Source organism: Camelina sativa, chromosome 5 (assembly GCF_030686135.1).
Source record: "Camelina sativa cultivar CO46 ecotype springtype chromosome 5, ASM3068613v1".
Taxonomy (NCBI): domain Eukaryota; kingdom Viridiplantae; phylum Streptophyta; class Magnoliopsida; order Brassicales; family Brassicaceae; genus Camelina; species Camelina sativa.
In genome coordinates, this window is record NC_141884.1 from 12,080,506 (window position 1) to 12,101,663 (window position 21,158).

Below are 21,158 nucleotides of genomic sequence, written 5' to 3' on the forward strand. Positions count from 1 at the left end.
ATACAGGCGTACGGTCTTCAGAAGTGGGGATCGCGGAAAAAGCAAGAGGAGTCATATAGCAAGTACGAGGATTGATCTCATCGAGCAGGAGTCGACGAGCTTGACACTCGTCCTTTAGTTTTGTCCGTCTTTGTAACTCGTCTAAGTGTGTTGTAACCCGTATTTTGTGCCTCGACACCGACTTAATAGAAGAGAACTTCGACCTCCTTTTTACCGAATTAGAATATACTAATTATGACCGATCTGGACATCAACATAGAGATGAGAATTCAAATAAAGAGATCAAAGCTTCGTTGATTTTAAAACTCAAGCATATAAAGTATGCTCTTGATTTAAACATATATGAATACTTGGACCAGAATAGAATTATAAGTTTTTGTACGTTGTTTATTGTGTATCTCTCACCATCCTATGATCTATACCCTTTAAACTCCACTATGTATTCGTTCTTTATATTCTTAAATATAACATTATATTTTGGTAACAAAAAAAAATATAGAAACTATAGGATAAATGTACAGATTATTAGAAACAAGAGGTTTAGGAGAATAGTTCTCTTGTTTTTGTTTTTTTTGTTCAAAGGAAATAGTTCTCTTGTTATTCATCTGTCTCATATGATATAATATATATATATATACGATCTATATTATAAGAATGCAATATTAGAGTTTAAAGTTTACACTAATTGACCGATAATGGAAATCCATACAACTATTTAATTATTTATAACACATATGATATCTAATCATTTTCAAAATTCATATTGAGTTCGACATTTACCGTTTCCTTTAAGCAAAATTAGAAAACAAAAAAAGTATTTAAAACAAATCGCGCGAAAATCTTCTAGTTATACAATAAGGACAGAACATTCAACTACCATGTTGAAGGACAGAAAATTCAACTATACCAAATAAAATAACTTGGATTATTCTCTGTATCGTAATGACTAATGACTGGAAAACAAATTCGTAAGAAAAGAAGAATTTAAAATGAGAAAGAATACGTGTTTGACTATCTTAACAAAAAAATATGTTTAAATATTCCATCTGGTTATATTTCAGCACATGAGAAAATTGTGCATATTTAAATATGTTCGTGTAAACAGACGGAGAAAAAAATATATGATTTCTGTCGAGCCGTCCTCGTGAAAAATTTGTTTTGGAAATATATATTTTTGTTTAAATCCTTTTGCTCGCTCTTCAGATCAGCGCTTTCAGATCAAGGAAGTGTTGAAATCAGAAAGTTTTTTGACTGATCTTTATTGTACTGTGCTTGAATCTTCGTCCAATTGATGGTAATATCCTCACTCATCCATAGATGATTTATATTGAGTGAAGGTTCTCTTTGGTCGGGTTGATTCAAGTTGTTGCGGTTGAGAGAAGTGGAATATGAAGATTTGGAGTCCTTGTCGTGTTAGATAGTTCTCTGAAGAATACTTCAGTTTCGATCGATCGAGATTAAATTCCAGTGAACAGAGTTTAAATTCAGTCAATAACTTCCAGAAACTTTTAGCAAAAGGTGATCAGTACAAATTGAAGGCTAGCTACAACAGAAAATCTGTGCAGAAGCTTGAAGAATCGGCCATCGGCCAGCGGTGAATTTCCGGTGATGGAATCTGTTTTGAGTCGGTGATGCCGTGTGTGGAACAGATCTGCTCAGAAGTTTCCACGATGCTATACACGTGTCCTTTACTTTTAATGCTTATTTCATAATCATATGTATTGCAATATGTGGCTTGTTGGGCCTAAATTTGTACCCTTGTGTTTGCCCGAGTTGGGCTTTTTAATATAAAAACGTCGACAAAAAAAAAAAAAAAAAAAAAACTGGCTGACTATAGTAACTATAAAAAGCTTATACACACCATATTTTGTATAATATTTACTTCTTTAGCCTTTATGCATGATCACTAGTTGTCTACTATCTCACTCTCTCCCCACTGTACATTATTGAAGTCGAAAAGACGCCTGGCGAACACAAAGTCATAAAGCAAGGGCTTACGTGTTACCTTTGCACCAAGATTGTTTTGCGACTTTCCGCAACCCACCAAACAGCACACCCTGAATAAACCATTAGTGATGATTGGTGAAGAAAACCCCTTCTCTAGTTGTTACGTGTTACCTTCTTACGTGTGGAGGACAAGAGTGGCGGCGATTGGTCACTAGAAGGCTCTCGAGCAACTCCGGTAGGGTATTCATCTGAATTCGCGATTCTCTAGGTGAAAGTAAGTGACCAACTTTTTCGCTTCTATCCGCTTATCGCCTCCGTCCTGCATTAATACCATCACCGCCTCATAAATAGGTCTGTCCTGCGATTTGGATACACCGCCGTTGTTGCATACGTTATATAACAGTCTTGAATAACTAATGAACCGGTTAGAGTTTGATAAGCGTCTTAGTCCATACTGCATTAAAGACTCTGTTGTGTGTTAATACCATCACCGCATCATTCAGTAGTCTGTATTGCGATTTGGATACAATAGCCGCCAGACTTATGCAACGGAACAGTCGTTTAGGGTTCTTGAGTTTGATATCCGTCTTATTCCATACTATTTGAATGAATACTATAACACGCGTGTAGAGAAGCTTCTATTTTTCGATTTGCATAACTGGCCAATTACCATGGTTAGATGAAAACTGTGACCCCTACACCATCTCAAACGCTGATTTACTCTTATTTTCCCGCCGTGATTATGCAGGTTTACCAATTGTTGGCTGTGATGGACGAATGCCGCTTACCTCAGAGATTGTTCTTGGCAGGCTGTGAGCCTTCAGGCTGAAATAGAGTAAATAACTACTTCAACTTGCAATGGATTGAAAACATTAAAAAGGCTCTAGATGATAAACATTTGGAGCAGTTGGCGAGTTCACAGTTTGGCCATCTGATGTCAATGGGAAACCACACTTTCTCGGTGATGTTTGTCCATTACCTCCTTAAAAGACAGCTAGTTACGAAGAAAAAGTATGAGTTCTGGTGGGTCTTCGCGGGTAAACCGATAAGGTACGCCCTTGATGATTTCGCCCTAGTGACAGGGTTGAATTGTGAGAAGCTTGGTTTCAAGTTGGACATGCGTAGAGGTAAAGATGTTAAGAAGGGATCCAATGCAGCATCACCGACGTGGAAAACTTTGTTTGGAGTAGAGCCTAAACCAACCGTTTCATGGATTTTCCAGAAGCTCCTACTGGGGAAGAAATACAAAGATGCTGACACCCATTTCAGACTTGTGTTGCTGCTTATAGTTGATGGCATATTATGCCCAACGTGTGGGAATACTAATATCAGCCCAGAACATGTTGAGATGGTTGGGGATACAGATGCTTTCATGAAGTATCCATGGGGTCGTGACTCTTTCCTAAAAACAATTAGGAGTGCGAAGGCAAGAACTGTCAAACAGTTTGCGCAAGATACATGTGCCATTCAAGGGTTCTCACACGCGTTGGTTCTTGTTACTGCTGCGTGCTGTCCCGATATCATCCAGGGACCTATATTCGGTATTGACATGAATGACCCTTCTCTCCCGGTGGAAGATATTGTTCAAAATGTCATTGAACGGAGCCTTGCAATCAACGTGCAGGCAGCGCGGGTGCTTGATCAAACGGGTCAGGTATATCCTCTGTAAATGCTTCTGTATATTATTATCTTTCCTCATAACATGTACTTACCACCTAGATGTTTTGTTGTTCAGGCGAGGGTTTGATCACTCCTTCAGTCGACTTCCGCTGATGCTGATAACGATATGTCTTTCTCTGACGAGGAAGAAAATGAAGATGTATCAATCTTATTGATCCTGTTGTCAGATGGTCATCCGTTCGAACACAACAGCTGGTCTGGGGGGATAGATGTTGATTCCATACATGAAGAGCCGGTGAATGGAGCACCAATAGACGAGGTAGAAGATGGCGAGAACGGCTGCAGTTTTGGAGTTCCGAATCATGGTCCAAAGCAAACCAATAACGTTGTTGGTTCGTCTAATGAAGGTGAAATCGTGAATGTGGTTAAACTACTGAAAGATGCGGTAGATAAGTTGGAAACGACTTATGCGAGAACAGCACAACACTAAGTCAGAACTGAAAGCTTACTTTGACGCTGGCATTACTCGTTTGGAGAAAAGTATAGCCACACTGATCACAGCAAGGACGCCTGGGAAGGCGTCTACCCATTATGTTCCAAACGGAAAGGATGATCATATGCCGGTTAGTGTCGTTAGATTTTATTAAAATATATATGGCCAAAGCTTCTTAACAGTTTTTCCACTATGTAATTTCTATTTGGTGATGTCCTATGCTATTTGATGTTCCAAACTAGGGGACTTCGGATACCAGCTCTGGACCAACTCAGCTTAATGGAGATGCTGATGGCCAAGAAGAGGTATGTGTTATGCTAAATATGGTCATTCCTACCGTTAGCAATCATCATAGTATTCACTAAAACATGCGTGTTATTCCTGTATACTATTAGCCGCCGCTGAAAGAGAACTCGGCCAACGCAGAACAATCACCTGTTAATGTTTCCAATATCTTCGATGTGGATCCTCCGTCGTTTTCTATTGGATTGACCCAGGAAGAGACTGCACGACCTTTGGAAACCGGGAGTGTAAGTATGCTTTGGGTACTCTAAAAATTGGTTTCCACCGACATATCGTAAACTATGTGTAACATGTTGACCTCATGTTGTAGGGAACAAACACCTTTCCGCCATGCTCCAAAGTTGACGTGAATGGGACGTTTGCCTCAGTTGACCACTCGCAGGTAGGTGTCAAAGCATACTAACTAAGGTGGCTCTAAACTTCTAATCATGTTGCTATTCTAAATTCTATGGTGATGCTCTTTACTCTGACAAGTAGGTGACAGATAACTCGGCCAACCACAAACTAACAACTGGTAACGTTGGCAACATCTTGGATATGGATCCTCCAACATTTTTGATTGGATTGACACAGATATCTGAAGAAGCTACTACGGATGAGAGAAAAAGAGTAAGTTGGTTTGGTAGACCCATTTGCGAGATGACTGATGTTTATGTCTTGTGCTGATGCTAACATGTTATGCCCATCTAACAGGGATCAAGTGCAGCTCAAACTCATTCCAAAGTGAACTGCAACTCGCCGCCTGCTATTGTTGACCTAACACAAGATTCGGATATTGGATTCCACGTTTCTTGTAGGAGGTCAGCTAGAAAGGGTAAAGCTGCATCGCATGTAAAACAAACACCTACCCGAATGAGCTTGTGCATCCGTGGTAATTCAGACATTACCCCTCCTGAGTGTGATATTCCAAATACAAGTTCAATGAGCAATCAGGACAAACCTGATATAGTCTACAAAAGCCGTAAGAAGCGTTGAACTGAATCGGATAAGTCAGCAAGTGCCTTGCCGCCGCATGGAGCCAAGCACTCATTGCCCATGCGGCTTGTAGGTGATTTCGCTGCATTCTCTACGCCAGATGCAAAGGTTGTTGATGGCTTTCTGCGCACGATGGAAAAGGCTAGGTAAGCCAGTATGCATTACCACCTTAGTGTACAATAATAACTAACGTGTATTATCTTATAACTGAACACATTGTTCCTACCGTGTACAGATCATACGAACTGACAAGTGGGATCGTCGCCGAGAACACTGATTTTCTCAAAATTTATGAATCATCCGCGTTTCTCGATGAGTCGGTATGTTAGTTGATTATTCAGACAATATATATTATTTCACTAATTGTATTGCTATAAGATAATTTCATCTTTTCCTCTTTCTTAAACAGGGAGCAGATTTGTTGGTTAGGTTCATCCAGACACGTCGAGATGAAGACCCATCACAACGTTTTGATTTTGTCCCTGCCTCGTTTCTGGCCGAGTTATACCGCCAGTATAATAGCTTCGTAAGAGCCCCTGATAAAGTAGACTTTGTCTTCTCTCAGTCAACCGAGAAACCTATGACAACTAGGCCTAAATGGCTGAAGGAAGTGGATATCTTATACAGCCCGATGCAGATAGAAAGGCAACACTGGATTGCTGTAGTTATAGACTTCAAATCGTGGCAGGTCATGGTCCTTGATTGGAATCAATGTCCAGAAAGCCATAATTTGTAATAAGAGCTAGAATGCCAGCGTTATGTTTATAATTTATTTTATAATTTATTTTAAATTAAAAAGTATAGAAAAGACCAAAAACTCCTTACTCTATTCATTTAACCTAATGACTTTAAACACGTCTTTTTCTCCCAAATGAAACAAAATTAGATCTAGAACAAAGAAGAAGATTACGAAATCGAGAGAGATGAACATGAAATCAAATGAATGAGTAAAGAAAGGTGATGAGATCCTAGTCGTTGATGGATCTGTGTTCGCTTCAGATCCGGCGGTGAAAGACGGCTTGTTGACGGCGGATCTGTGTTTTGCAACGGAAGCGGTGAAGAGGAGTAGTGAAGGTTGGCGGCAGAGGAAGTGGTGTAGTGGAAGGTTGACGACGGAGGAGTAGTGAAAGGTTGACAGCAAAGAATCGGCGATAACAATAGTGAATGAAGCAAGAAGAAACGAATTAGTGAATCTGGCAGCCCTAGGGTTTAGAATTGTAAAAGTTGCGTCTGTAACATTTGTACCATTTTATATCTTGGTTGTACCAGTTGTCCTATTATATCTTGATTGTACCAGTTGTCCTATTTATCACTCGGTTGTATCCAGTTGTCCTCTTATATCTCAGTTGTATCCAGTTGTCCTACTATATCTCAATTGTACCGTTGGTCATAATATATCAAAGTTGTACCATTTGTACTAATTGTTTTGTTTATATATCATTTGTACCAGTTGTTCTATTATCATTTAGTTGTACTAGTTGTACTATTCATTAAGGGTATTTCGGGAAAATTGCATTTTTAGTGGCATCCAGACTAAAAAATGGCACGCCGGATTAATTTTTTTCATTTTATGGCATTTAAGCCTCGCGCCCCTTGATTGCAACAGATCATGCTTAACTGACCAACAGGTCAGTAAATATCTGGAACATATTGCTGTCATGCTACCGTATCTTATCCGCAAGTACGTGGTGAATGCTAAAGCTACTCAGGTGGGACTTGATCCGATGGCGATACTAAGACCAAGCATTCCTTTCCATTGTTCCTCACGGGTATGTAATACATGTCCCTTCTTTCCATCAAGTTACAACCTTGGTGACTTATATTGATCTAAACATGTTGTTTTGTTCACTTGCAGCTCTGGTTGGGATCGCATCACTACTTCTGCTTGAACTTCATGCAGTATCTTCTCTAGCCACCTATTATAGGATTCTTGATGAGGAACAGGTTCAAACGGCTGCAAAACAGTATGCTATAGGTGCCTATGAGACGTTTTCACCAACAGCATAACCATTGCTGTAATTTTTTCCATCAAAGAGACAATGACAGTTGAGTACCAATATGATGTCCCTTGCTGGTATTGGTACATTTTGAATGAATTAACGTTAATTCATGGTCCCTCGTGTCAGTGTATTTGCCTTTGTTGGGTTTTAGAACCGTTTCGTTACAGTAGAAGTACTAATTGGATTGTTCCATTCTATTTTAGTTTGTATTTCTATGTAATCCATACTATTTATATACAGTTCTATACCATTTAGCAACACAAAATCAATCACTTACAAATAGACGAACCATCTTCCATTGAGTTGTGTAGGCAGCATCATGTAGGGTTTAGTGCCTCACATAGGGTAACCATTAACGGGAATCACATACTGTTGGATTCAACTGCTACAGATAAATTACCGCAATTTTTGAAAATCTCTGGATGGGTTGACAATATAGTATCGTATAGGGTATAGTGTCCCCTGATGGTATTTGTTATTGAACAATATGACCCTAAGTACAAGTTAATAAAAAAATCACACTTCCAATGGGTTGTCAATATAGTATCGTGTAGGGTTTAGTGTCCCCTGCTGGTTTTGGGTATTGAACATCATGACCCTAAGAACAATTTAATACAAAAAACAACCTTTCAATGGGTTGAGGCAACAGTATCATGTAGGGTTTATTGTCTTAAACAGGGCAACCATTACTGAGCCGTTGTCACTGTTGCCCTTGTGCTACTAATAAATGACGATTATTTTCTTACCTCTCTGTCTGGGTTGACAATATAGTATCGTGTAGGGTTTAGTGTCCCCTGCTGGTAATGGTTATTTAACTAAATTACTCTAAGAACATTTAAATACAAAAAGCCACCATGGGGTTTCCATTGATATTTCACATACAACAAACTATGGTGTTCATGGGCAGCACTTACATACATACACCTTCCTCATACCAGACATTACTTTATACATTTCTTGGGGCACCTATACATCAAAATACAAAGGTATATAACTGTCTAGTTATATACGATGGTATTTTGTGTCAAAATTAGACCCCAAACGGATTTACTATGTACATCAATGCGTTTTCCGACCTTGGATCCTTCCATTATTTAGCCCATTCCAAAAAAATTCCGGGGAACACCTAATCCCAACCCCATGGTTATAGCAGATTACTTAGATGGCATTTTTGCAAGATGCCTTGTTGTGCCCAGTGCAGCAGCAACGTGAACATCTCCTTGTAGACTTACGGCGAGGTCTCTATAAAATAAAATGGTAAGTAGATTAGAGTTGCACCAAGGGGACTATTGGACTCATAGTTGTTTAGATGTGCTACTATATTCAGAACATACCTTGAACTCCCCACGAGATAAAATCCTGATTTTCTTGGGTCTCCCTGGTGGACGCCGGGTAAATGGTGGATTAAGATCGCCCCTTGTGCTAGAGGTTGATCCTGCCGAAGAGTTTCCACCCACAGATGGAATAGGTTATCTTCTCTTCATAGGAATGCCTTATTGTCTCTTCATAGTAGGCAACATCAATGAAATTTTCAATTGAAACACCAAGGCGTGTCGCTGCCGCGATAGCGTGAGCACAAGGGATGCTTAGACACTGGAACTCATTACAGGAACAAGTTCCCTCAACCAATTTGACGGTGTAACATTCACCAGCTCTGATCTGAATTTGGAACTCGAAGTCGCTTATTGGCCTCACCGCCATGGCCATAGCATTCTCAAAGTTCTCATCAACAATCTTACGACACTTTGGAGCTATAACAGAAACAGAACGTGCAGCTCTTGACCTGCAGACAGCAAACCATTCCATCACCGTTGTCCGGATGTATTCTAGCATGCATATGAGTGGATACTCCCTTGCTTCCTTGATGACTTGGTTCCACGATTCTGCAATGTTGCTGTCCATAATATTGTACCTCTTCCCCTCGGAGTGTACATAATATATGTATTATATAAGTTGTTTTGGGTAAAAACCAAATTCTATTACCTCCAAAAAATTTTGGACTTACCAATATCGACAAGATATGCTGCACACCCAGGGTTCACCCTCTGAATTTCCAAGAACTTCTTGTTGAAGTCATCTACAACGAATGCTCTCGCTGCTGCAAACATAAGGCCAGCTAGTGTTTGTGGCTTGTATAGGTGACGTACATTGCGCCAAAAATGAACAGTGCACGCAGAGTGGTGTGCTTGATTATAGACCTGCGAGTAGAAGATACACCGAACCGTTGGTTATTATATATAGTTGGACGTTGGTTTTGGACAATAAGTTGAAGTACTTTTACCTTTCGCATTCCCGCATATATGCTAGCATGCCGGACCGATATGAAAACCAGCTCTGTTGTGTCGTGGACGAAAGCAGAAAGGTGGCGAAAGAACCACTCCCACGCATCATCATTCTCGCTGTCGACAATGGTAAATGCTAGGGGAAATATTTAGAAATTTCCATCTTGGCAACTGGCTGTTGAGAGGCAACCACCATATCGCGCCTTCATTGATATACCGTCAACAACTACGACTTTTCTCATGTATTGGTACCCGTTCACGCAAGCTCCATAAGCTATGAACTGATATTTGAAACGCATAGCACCATGGGGATCATCTACATGCTCAGTGTAGCAGAGAGAGCCGGGGTTGGTTTGCTGTAAGAGTCCAATATAGGCTGGGAGTAGGGCGTAGCTACCAGCGACAGAACCTAGAGACAGCTCCATTGCCACCTCCCGTGCACGCCATGCTTTCCAATATGAGATACTTATATGGTACTCATCAAGTAAGATTTTCCGAATTGCAGCTGCATTCGGGCCTCTTTTGATTCCAACAAAATGGTGTTGCATTATTCTCCAATTACTTGTGTTGTTGCCAACCGATGATAGCTTCTCCTCTCATCGACAGTGCACGTATGCTTTTGATTCGCCTGACGAACTTGAAAATGCTCCGTTGAATCGACTTTGACTGTATACACACGCCAAGGACAAGTTTTCGAAATGCATTTCAACACCATGAACTTGGGTGTTGAACGACTGGTCCTGAAATGGAACTTCCTATTGATAGCATGGATTGCCAGCTTTATCTTGCAGTCAGCTTTACTTTTGAATACCCGTCCCACAAAAAGCTTGTCTCCTTCATACTGTATCTCTTCCAAAGCTGTCTCAACACCTGGATATTAAGACATACATTAAATGTTGTCATCTATACGAAATCTCTGTTACACCAACACTATAGTAAAATTTTGAATGTTTATGAATTGCAGAAGTACATGGGAATTACCTTCACCTTTTCCATCATTAAATACAGGTGGTGCATCACGGCAAAACAATGCAGGGTCGTCACTCATGTATGTTAACATGTTGTGCAATGCTTCTTCAACACACCCCCACATTGTTAAAGAGTTAACTTCAATTTCATCACCGCCCGCGTTCGTGCTCCCAGTTGAAGTAGGTACAGAGGGGGTCCCCGTTGCGTGTCATGAGAGGCCACGTTTGTCACTTGTGGCCTGGCTTGGCTACATTCAACTAGCATCGGGTCGTTTGGTTTTGTAAATGGGACAATCTGAAAGTCATTATCATCACTATCGCTGCTTGTTCCTTCTCCATTTGCGTTCGCAACAGCTTTTCCCTTATCACGGCTACCACAAGTGGGTTTGGCTTGAAGGATGGTATCTCCTCTTTCACTTATTATTATCCCTCTCCCTCTTGTTGCAGGAACTGAAGCCATAACGATGTCCTCTGTACCAGCGGCTTTGGGTGCGTGTGGTTTCGTTGTGTCTGACCGAAGTGATGCGTCCAGTGCAAACTCATGCCAGTAGATGTCTTCAGAATCAGAGTCTGAATCATCATCGTCATTTGCAGACATGTATCGCATCCAATGCCTGGCAGGACTCGGTGGAGTAGGTGCATGTGCTTGCGTTTTCTTGACAACGGTTACACAAAGGTCAACCTTTTCTATGAAGCGCCGCATACGTATAAACACACCCACCTCTTCATCGTCTGTTATATATTGAGGCGCTGATCCGTTTCCCTCATTCTCATCGAGCTCAAACCACCCAGGGAGCTGGTACGACATCTTTGTGACAACTTCATGAGCATGCAAGACTAGTTTCTCTTTTACCTTGGCAACCAACTGCTTTTACGTCATGCCATCGCGGAGCCTAACAAAATTGTTGCCTGGGGCAGTCTCTGGTTTGAAGTTCCACACTGCAGTATCAACCTGAATCCACTCCCCCAAAATAACTCGAACTTCGTCTTTTACTGACATCTACACAACAAAGTGACAAGCTACATAAATGAGTGATTCTAGAACAAGGGCAGAAGGTATCAGAGGGAATGATTTATACACCACATTTAAAAGCAGCTACATTTAAAAATAGAAAAATTATAGATCTGGACAGATGGATCATAATTATTATTAAATTTTGGTCAGGATTTGGAATAAGACAGATCGAAATGGAAAGGAACAAACAGGCTGATCTGGACATGGCAGTCAGGTTTGTTGTGTAGCTATTAAAGACATGCAATAAGTGTATAAGGTTAAAAAGAAGCTTTTCACCTTAAGTCCTCTGCAAACTGCCTCCACTGTCCACCTACTATTACCCTCGCTCATACCATTCGCAGCTCTATATTATTTTGTGGAGATAGAAATCGACCTGTCTACACTATTTATGGGCTAAATGACTGTGATATTCGTATTAGGGAACTGCTAACTCAAACTGTAAATTTTATCTCGGTTATGTTACTGATTTGACATAATTCCATTTAAGCTTGGTCACTAAGCAACCTACCCAAATAGCTTGCCACGTCTTCCCTCTCGCTGGCACCTTCATAGCGCGTGTAAGCCACCTAGACCTAAAATGGTAATATTACGATGGACTGTTGTCATTCACTTAATTTCTCCGTTTAATGTGCTATATTCTTAACAACTTATCAGATATTGGTCATCTCCCAAATTCACCCAAAAAATAATACTATAAGGCCATAAGCCACATGCTTGAGCCGAGACTTCTGTGTGTCGGTGATGCAGCATACGAGTCTATTTACTTTTGCCAAAATTCCACAACTTTTTTGTTTCGGTGAAAAAAGGTATTCCACAATTTTTTGTTTGTATAAGAAAACAGTAATATACAATTTTTGCGAGAAAAAACAAAATTCGGCGATTTTCAACGATTTGTAGATTTTAACGAAAAATACATAATTAACCTGCTTTATGATCTCAATTTAACACTTTGTAATATAAGAGAAAACTCAACAATATTGGAATATCGCTTTCCGTCGTTAAGATAGAGGCATGCCCATTTTTTGATATAATATATAAACAAAGCAAAAAGATCAAATGCATTCACATGGAGCTCCTAGATGCATAACCAAATATATAAACAAACCAGTCATGTGCACAAACGAACAACAGTTAACTAGGGAATTTGGAACTACAAGTTCGAGTTCCTACATACATGTAGGGAAATTACAGAAAGGACAATAATTGAAACACTTAGATATTCCCGTCGGAGAGAGGAAATAGAGAACGTCCAATCTTATTCGCCGCCACACAAACAAAAAAAAACAAAAAAAAAGAGTTGGCTGGTCGAAGACTTATAAATCTTGGTATTTCGGGTTTGGTCTCTTTGCTCTGTTTTTGTCGTTGGTTTAATGTCTGACATGTTGTCTCATAGATTCCCTTCTCCATTTCATCACAGCTTTGCTATGATTCGTGAAACATGGACATTTTTCCTTGGCGGAAACTTAAGATCTTCCCATCCTTCTTCATCCACTCGCTCAAAGTACTGATCTACCATGCTGTCCTTCATGTCCTTTAGTTGCCTTGGCTCCCACTATAATTTCAACAATACAAGATTATACTAAAAAATATGACACAACAACAAATATTATTTGGAACCCACGAAGTGGTGGCTTAGTAGTAGTACAAGGGGATTAGTTCTTTTGTACTAAATGGAGAGATTTGTCAAACCTTTGGTTTCCTATCTTTGTCTACCAATATGGCTCTGCACCCCTGCATAAGTAATACACGTTTTTTTTGTAATTATGGTCTACAATAAAGACAGTTTCAGGATGAAGATAAAATTAGAAAAGCTGAAAAAACCTCCTCAAAGTCTCTGCTTATATCTCCCTTTATCAAATTACACACCATTCTATACTCACGAATAAGACACTGTCCCACCCCTTGCAATCTTCCTTCTCTTATCTGAAATTTATATACAAAATTAAATTAGCTCTATCCCATCACTGCGTGTGAAACATTCTGGAACTAACCGATCTAAGAGAGATTTTAAGACTTGATGGTGAAGCCTTCTTTAATGCACGAATGGTAGTTGAGATCCAATCATTTGGTTCCTGAGTGGCCTCTCTCTCCTAACCAACACATACGAATATACGATGGTAAAGTGCTTCGTCAAAAGGTAAATTAGGATATTAAATCAGTATACTAGCTATTTTGACTTACAAGTGCAGATATAATTTCTTCGATAGTTCTTCTAGAGAAGCACCTATCAATAACATTTAACCTACGTATAAAAAAAACAAGTACCGGAAAGATAAGAAATAGTTTACACAAACTAAAAGCTGATACCAATACAAGGTTGAAAGTTTATAAAACATGTAACGTACTAAATTAGAATGTAAATAACAGAGAAAATATTTTAGCGCATTACCTACAAATATGTTTTTGCAATGTTGGCCCGACATAAGGTATTCGGCAAACTCAGGTACAATTAGAAAGAGTGAAATTAAACAATTAATATCATTCACACTTGCCTGTGGTAAGCACTATCTTGTTTAAGGTGTGGATGCTGAGTGTATGCGTCCAGAATTGTTGGGACAAAGTTCGGATCATTTGAATCAACTCCGCAAAGATCTGCTTCTAATAGGGTCAAACTCTGTCAAAAGGAATAACCTTACTAAATAACGATCCTCTTGGCGACGGGAATAGTGCTCAACAGTAGTAGCGATAAAAAATATCTGAAGGGAATAATGTCGGAGGAAATAGACACTCTAAAAAAATTGACATACCGCACGTTTTGGTTATCCATACTGAAGTTACAATATAGTCAACGTAATCAAAGCAAAGAAAATAAGCATCTGGAAGTATTGTTCCAAAGACATGTAACTATATATAGGGTAGGACATGCATTGACAGAGAGAAACGTCAAAATAGTACTTGGCAAGAAAAGTACCAATCAGGGATAAGTCTCAAGATCTTACAGAGAATTCTTATGTCCATTGTGCTAGTTCAACTAAAATTCCACAAGAATTAGTTTTGCAACACTAGCTGTTAATTATACCCCCATTAGTTCCCAACAAACAAAAAAAATATCTCATTTTCCTTTATTGTCTATTATGCCTGCGGCCGTGACTAGGAATATATAATAAAGACGTATGCAAAGTAAATTTATACCGTTGAAGGCACAAAATGAGTTGCAAGACCACAAGCAAGCATTTCAGCGCCATCTAACCTAGCTCCTGTGAGGCCAACATACTCTCCTGATCAAAGAAGACAGGTAACTAGGTAAGGATAACAGGAGATAAGCTCGAACTTTATGGACATGTACAACAGGACGGCCCTGAAGTTAAAATTCCTAAACCATAAACGTGCCCTTGATTAATTACTTGATATGATCGTCAATTCGACACAAGCTTTAATAACCATACGGATATTATCATTAATCAATGTAGAAGTTCTTTAAAGAAATCTATTAAAATTCCCATATTTATATTAGGATGTCTTTTTCTCTAAAATTAGGATATGTTTACAAATTAAAATAAACTAGTAAACATATTATATGCATAAATAGATGGTACCTGCAATTAAAAAAATAATTTTAACTAAAAAATACTACAATTGAATATAAAAGAGGTAACTGTTGTCACTTTCAAAGCTGAGGCAGAAACACGCGGCATTTTAGGTGTTATATGCTTATGGGGATGCCACTATACTCGTCATGATGCATGCCGCTATATTCTACTACTAGTTTATGATATGTGCTAGAACACACGTTGATTTTTTCTTCAATTTTATATTTGAAAAAGAAGTGATAGAATTATAGTGTTTTTTTTGTTAAATATTTATTTTAGTTGGACTATGTTTTGTTGTATATTATTCGATTTTATAATACCATATTGTCGTATAATATTTGTTTTGTTTCTAAGTTTAGTTAAGGTTTATTCAAAACTAGTTATAATTATATGAGGGAAAATATAATTCTTAAAAAATAAATAGGTATAATTATGTAATATGTTCTAAACACAAAAGTATCTTATATTAGTTATTTTTGTATACTAAATTATACATAGTTGAACTAGATTGATTATACAATTTGTAAATAATGGTTACAATTAAATTTATGCCATCATCCAATTGGAAATTATTGGGACAAATGAGAAAGTTTAATAATCAAATTTGCAAACATTTAGAGGTGTCAAATCTTATTTAAAGTACTTCACCATATGATTTTAGAGAATTTGTTAGAAATGTATCTTTTAAGATACTTTTTTCAAAAATACCATTTTCGACAATTTTCATTTTTGATCTCTTTTACACAATTACATATGTTAAATTTATAGTTTAAAAGGATATAGTTTAGGACTTAGAATTTAATCATTTTTATATAGAAAAATGGTATTTTTGAAAATAAACAACATGATAGGGTATTTTTGTAAAGTGACATAGAAAAAAAGTTATTTTTGAAAATTATCCATAATTTTATATCTGCCTCTATTCTAACTTATTCTATTATATGATTTGTGTGAGCTCTTACAAACAAAATTTCTATAATCAAATTGAAATTTTAAATAGAAAAAACAATTCATCATAAAAAATATTTTTAAATTATAAAAAAAAATCAAATTAAAGTATTTATAATTTCTGTGGTCTGGTAAATAATTATCATACGCTTCAACAAATATTAAATTAAAATACTTTTTATTTTCAAATTAAAAAAATTTAAATATTTATCTTATTTTATATACTTATGCATTTCAACTAAAGCAATGGATGAAACTGATTATAAATATTCGAATTTCGATGTACATAAAGTAAATTTTCATACTCTTCAAAAAAAAACTTTTTGGTAATCTGTTTTTATACTTTTCACTTATTTTCATACTCCATATAAATTATTGATGCAATACTTCTTTCTTATAGGTTAAATAATTTATATTAGTTCTCTAATTTTCTAATTTGAACCATGACATATGCAGGGAAAAAATATTTCTTAATTATATGGATGATGTAATGATTTGTTATTTTCACAAAATAGAATCAAACAAAGATGATAGGTGAAATATAATGATTAATATAAAAAATTGATATGCTAAGTAAGATAGAAAATCTTGTTTTGTGCAATTTATTAGTTATTGAATATTTTTGAAATTTCTTTAAAATATTTTTCATTTTTAGAATGTATTTAAATTGCAGATATAAGTAGTATTTTTTACTCCTAAAGATTATTGTTATAGTAATTTTTATTTGTAATGGTAATTAGTTAGTTCTTTAAGATTAATAAGGAGATTATATGATGTCGTTGACATATCTTCTTTATTAAATTGCGATAGCAATTTTTTCATCTCATTATGAGGCAAAAACAAATGAGTTTTGTTACCAAAAAATCCAGGGAGCCTTGACAAGAAGTAGGAAGCGCCTACATCTGGGAAGAGCCCTAGAGCTGTCTCGGGCATTGCAAATACCTTTGAGAAACAAAAGATATGGAAAATTAATAATCAGCATATTAAAGCGAGAAGGATCACTATTTGTCATCCATCTATGCCCATGCTGAAGTAGAGAATGCGTACCGTGTTCTCAGTTGCAATACGAAATCGACCATGGACGGAGAGACCAGCTCCGCCTCCCATGACAATACCATTCAAAATTGAAACCTATAATTTCAAAACGAATTAATGACCTTAATGAAACGAATTAATGGTATTATATACTACTTATGAGTAATTCACTAAAAAGGATAGTGTGCATGTTGACTGAAACCTGAGCTTTTCTATACGTGGCCATAACATAGTTGAGCATGTATTCCTCTGCGAATATATCAGCAGAGAGTCTCCAATTTCCTAGTCAACGTAAAATAGAGAAAAGAGCGTGAAAGTAAGAAAAAGGAAAAAAGAATGATTGTCATAGGTAGATATGATATACCTTGTACGATGTTACGAACAGTAGGTTTAACGTCGCCACCAGCACAAAAAGCTCTTCCTTGACCCTGTTGGAAAAATTTATTCAGAGCCTATGCGCTAATAACAAAAAAAGAAACTAATTAAATAAATTTATTACTATGATGATATATATTACCTTTAGGATGTCAAGTTTCACACTAGGGTCCTCCTCATACGCAAGAAACAGTTGCAGTAACCGAGTCATCTAAAGAAAATATTGATTCCATGCCAATATGTAAGTAGTGAACGTAAGGGACACAACGAAACAGCTGAATATCAAGGGAAAGATTCAATACCATATTGAAGGACAGAACATTCAGCTGCTTGGGTCTGTTTAGTGTCAAGATTCTAGCACTCGATTTCTCTTCCACCAAAATCTGTGAACAAATTGATTTAATTTAGAGCGATCGCATAACTAAAACTTCACTCTTATCCCCGGTCCATGGGATTGTGATGTACAAGATTCGGCTCAGAACGTTTGGTTTTACAATAAGAATCATAGCCGTCGATTCACAGTAAATAAATATAAAGAAAGAGAAAAACATACCGGAGACTGAGAGTCCATCTCTAATGCTATCGTCTTCTTTTCCTCTTGTTTCTTCTCCGTTGTATACTCCTATACATATATATAACAGAGCAGCGATGGAATCAAGGGAGAAATATTTTTTTGTTTCTTTGGTTTCGATAATTTTAATTTTTTTTTTTTGTGTTCATTAATTCGTATGTAATAGTTTATGTTTCAGCACATGAGAAATTAGTATATTTAAATATTTTCTTGTAAACAGATGAATATATAGTTTTCTAATGAGTCGCCCTCGTGACAAATTACTATTTTTTATATATACGACAAAAAATCTACTCAGCAAAACACGGATTTTTCCAGTCTTTGTTTTCTATCTGTCAACTTTTTCATTTGAGTCTTAATTTAACGATCATTTGAGTCTTCCTTTATACTTGTTTCCACCATGTTGGCTAAGTCGTGTTAAAATATTTTGTGTCCTCTCAATTTCTCATTTTTTTACATCTCTTATTTTATTCTTTTGCTATGACTTTAATCCGACCTGAAATTTTGTGAGCAAGATTACCAAAGTACCAAACTTATGTTCATTAGTATTTTGGCTTCTATTCTATGTACACACCTAACCTATGAATTGATTGTTTTCGAAAACGGTGTTGTACAGATAATACTATTTATACCTAAAAAAATTTAGGAGTTAAGATATATATATATATATATATATATATATATATATATATGATTTATCACGTAAATTAGATGATACTAATATTAATTTATAGTCAAAAATGGTCTCAGTCGAGATGGCCTCTCACTCTCAGGTATGTTTACTCTTCTTTACTGTGAATCGCCGACGGCCATTTCTTCTCTCTTTCTAATCAGTTTGATCATAGGTTCTGGTGGAAGAGAAAGCAAACGTTAGAATCTTGACATTAAACAGACCCAAGCAGCTGAATGTTCTGTCCTCTAACATGGTATTGATTCCTTCCCTTGTTGTTTCTTCCTCGCTTTCGTGCTCTTGTGGGGTCAACGGGACGGGTTGTCACAGTTTTAAAGTTTTCAATTTCTAAATATACATTATTTATATTTTGATATTTTGATAGACTAATAAAATACGACAATTGATATTCTTATTTATAAATTTGAATTTATGTATGTCATGTGTATAAGTGAATTTGTCTATAGTATTTGTAATTTATTTTCAATAATATTTTTTAAATATTTCAAATTCAATTCCAATACCATAAATATTACAATATCCAAAATTCTAATCTTATTTTGCTAAAATTTTCTTAATTCATAATTTTTTAAAAATAAACAATTAAAAATATATCTATAAATTAATAATTATTAATTTACACTATAAAATAATAATTATTAATTTATAGATAAATTAATATAACTATAAATTAATAAAATATCTTAGTCCCAACATTACTAATTTATAGAGGTTTTACTGTATTTCTGTAATATTAGTTAAGAGATTATATTATAAGGCAAAAAAGCAAATAAGTTTTGTTACCAAAAAATCCAGGGAGCCTTGACAAGAAGTAGGAGGCGCCTACATCTGGGAAGAGACCTAGAGCTGTCTCAGGCATTGCAAAATCCTTGCAGAAGCTCAAGAGATATGGGAACAATAATCAGCATCTATCCTTTTTTTTTTTTTTTTTTTTTTTTGGCAAACTCAGCATCTATCCACCTATCCATCTATGTACATGTTCAAGTAAAGAACACGTACCGTGTTCTCAGTTGCAATACGAAATCGACCATGGACGGAGACTCCAGCTCCGCCTCCAATGACAATACCATTCAAAATTGAAACCTATAATTTCAAAACGAATTAATGAGCTTATTATATACTTTGAGTAATTCACTAAAAGAATAGTGTGTATGTTGAGACCTGAGGTGTGCTATACGTGGCCATAACATAGTTGAGCATGTATAGCTCAGCGAATATATCAGCTGAGAGTTTCCAATTTCCTAGTCAACGTAAAATAGAGAAAGAGTGTGAAAATAAGCAAAAGGTCATAACTCATAAGGAGGATGATAATGATATACCTTGTACGATGTTACGAACAGCAGGCTTAACGTCACCACCAGCACAAAAAGCTCTTCCTTGACCCTGTGGCAAAGTTATGCGCTAATTTATAACAATAACACTAATCGTTATTATTATGTAGATTACTATTATTGTACTATATGATGATATTACCTTTAGGATGACAAGTTTCACACTAGGGTCCTCCTCATATGCAAGGAGCAGTTGCAGTAACCGAGTCATCTTAAGAAAAGATTGATTCATCCCAATATGTAAGTATAGTGCACGAAAGAGACGAAGGAACAGCAAGGGAAAGATTCAATACCATGTTGAAGGACAGAACATTCAGCTGCTTGGGTCTGTTTAATGTCAAGATTCTAGCACTCGATTTCTCTTCCACCAAAATCTGTGAACAAAAATTGATTTAGAGAGAGAGAATAACTAAAACTCCACTTCGAATTCCCTTGGAAGGCAATTAAGACCACTCTTATCCCTTGTCCATGAGATTGTGATGTAGATTCGGCTCAAAACGTTTGGTTCACAATAAAAGAAGAAGAGTCATAGACTCATAGCCCTCGAATCACAGTAAATTAAAGAAAGAGATAAACATACCGGAGAGTGAGAGTCCATCTCTATTGCTATCTTCTTCTTTTTCTCTTGTTTCTTCACCTTTGTAAACTCCTAGCTAGACATATATATATTAGAGCAGCGATGGAATCGACGGATTCTTTTTTTTATTAGGATACAATCAATACAATAAAAGAAGGATGGGTTGCTCTCCTCTTCTGACACATCAGCCTCAACATTGAAGCTGGTGTTGACACATCAGTTAAAATAACTGATCAATTAAATTAAAATAAATAATACAGATCATCTTACAAATTGCCACAGTGGACACGTAATAATTCTCTCCTCTTCATCAATCAATTTCAGAAGTTAGTTTATTCTTCTTATTTCAACCTAACAAAATTGTTTCTCTTCTGCGCATCTCAATTAAAACTCTTATTCTTGACAATTCTGACGATCGCATAAGCGTACGGTGATTGCTTTAGTTTGTCTAACTATGATTCTTCTACCTTTGTTTCCAGTTAACAAAATTATGTTCT

General features: G+C 36.7%; 2 protein-coding genes and 2 pseudogenes across 5 annotated transcripts; 2 read left to right on the forward strand and 2 right to left on the reverse strand.

Moving 5' to 3' along the window:
- Positions 1–2,716: 2,716 nt before the first annotated feature.
- LOC147943635 (uncharacterized) lies at positions 2,717–5,338 on the forward strand (annotated as a pseudogene).
- A 60-nt stretch (positions 5,339–5,398) lies between these two features.
- On the forward strand, positions 5,399–7,345 carry LOC147943636 (uncharacterized). Its single transcript, XM_087512305.1, has 5 exons — positions 5,399–5,484; positions 5,574–5,658; positions 5,748–6,034; positions 6,930–7,111; positions 7,194–7,345. Exons 1-5 carry the CDS (start codon positions 5,399–5,401, stop codon positions 7,343–7,345), a joined length of 792 nt encoding a protein of 263 aa, XP_087368431.1.
- A 2,424-nt stretch (positions 7,346–9,769) lies between these two features.
- Positions 9,770–10,713, reverse strand: LOC147943637 (uncharacterized; annotated as a pseudogene).
- Positions 10,714–12,716: 2,003 nt separating this feature from the next.
- LOC147943638 (putative 3-hydroxyisobutyryl-CoA hydrolase 3) lies at positions 12,717–20,759 on the reverse strand. Of its 4 annotated transcripts, XM_087449962.1 has the most exons (21): positions 20,665–20,719; positions 20,378–20,458; positions 20,227–20,295; positions 20,073–20,136; positions 19,915–19,994; positions 19,753–19,836; positions 19,537–19,621; positions 18,045–18,113; positions 17,794–17,874; positions 17,634–17,702; positions 17,481–17,544; positions 17,319–17,398; positions 17,129–17,212; positions 16,939–17,023; positions 14,736–14,821; positions 14,096–14,217; positions 13,785–13,845; positions 13,595–13,693; positions 13,425–13,526; positions 13,293–13,334; positions 12,717–13,155 (listed from the first exon to the last, which is right to left on the reverse strand). In XM_087449962.1, the coding sequence occupies exons 8-21, from the start codon at positions 18,060–18,062 to the stop codon at positions 13,015–13,017; spliced, it is 1,134 nt and encodes a 377-aa protein (XP_087306088.1). In that variant the 5' UTR covers positions 18,063–18,113; positions 19,537–19,621; positions 19,753–19,836; positions 19,915–19,994; positions 20,073–20,136; positions 20,227–20,295; positions 20,378–20,458; positions 20,665–20,719; the 3' UTR covers positions 12,717–13,014. The 4 variants fall into 4 exon arrangements, 3 of the variants coding, with proteins under 3 accessions (XP_087306088.1, XP_087306090.1, XP_087306089.1); XM_087449964.1 differs by lacking the exons at positions 17,481–17,544; positions 17,634–17,702; positions 17,794–17,874; ... (2 more) ...; positions 19,753–19,836; positions 19,915–19,994 and having other exon boundaries at positions 20,665–20,759; XM_087449963.1 differs by lacking the exons at positions 17,319–17,398; positions 17,481–17,544; positions 17,634–17,702; ... (2 more) ...; positions 19,537–19,621; positions 19,753–19,836 and having other exon boundaries at positions 20,665–20,716.
- Between the last annotated feature and the right edge of the window lie 399 nt (positions 20,760–21,158).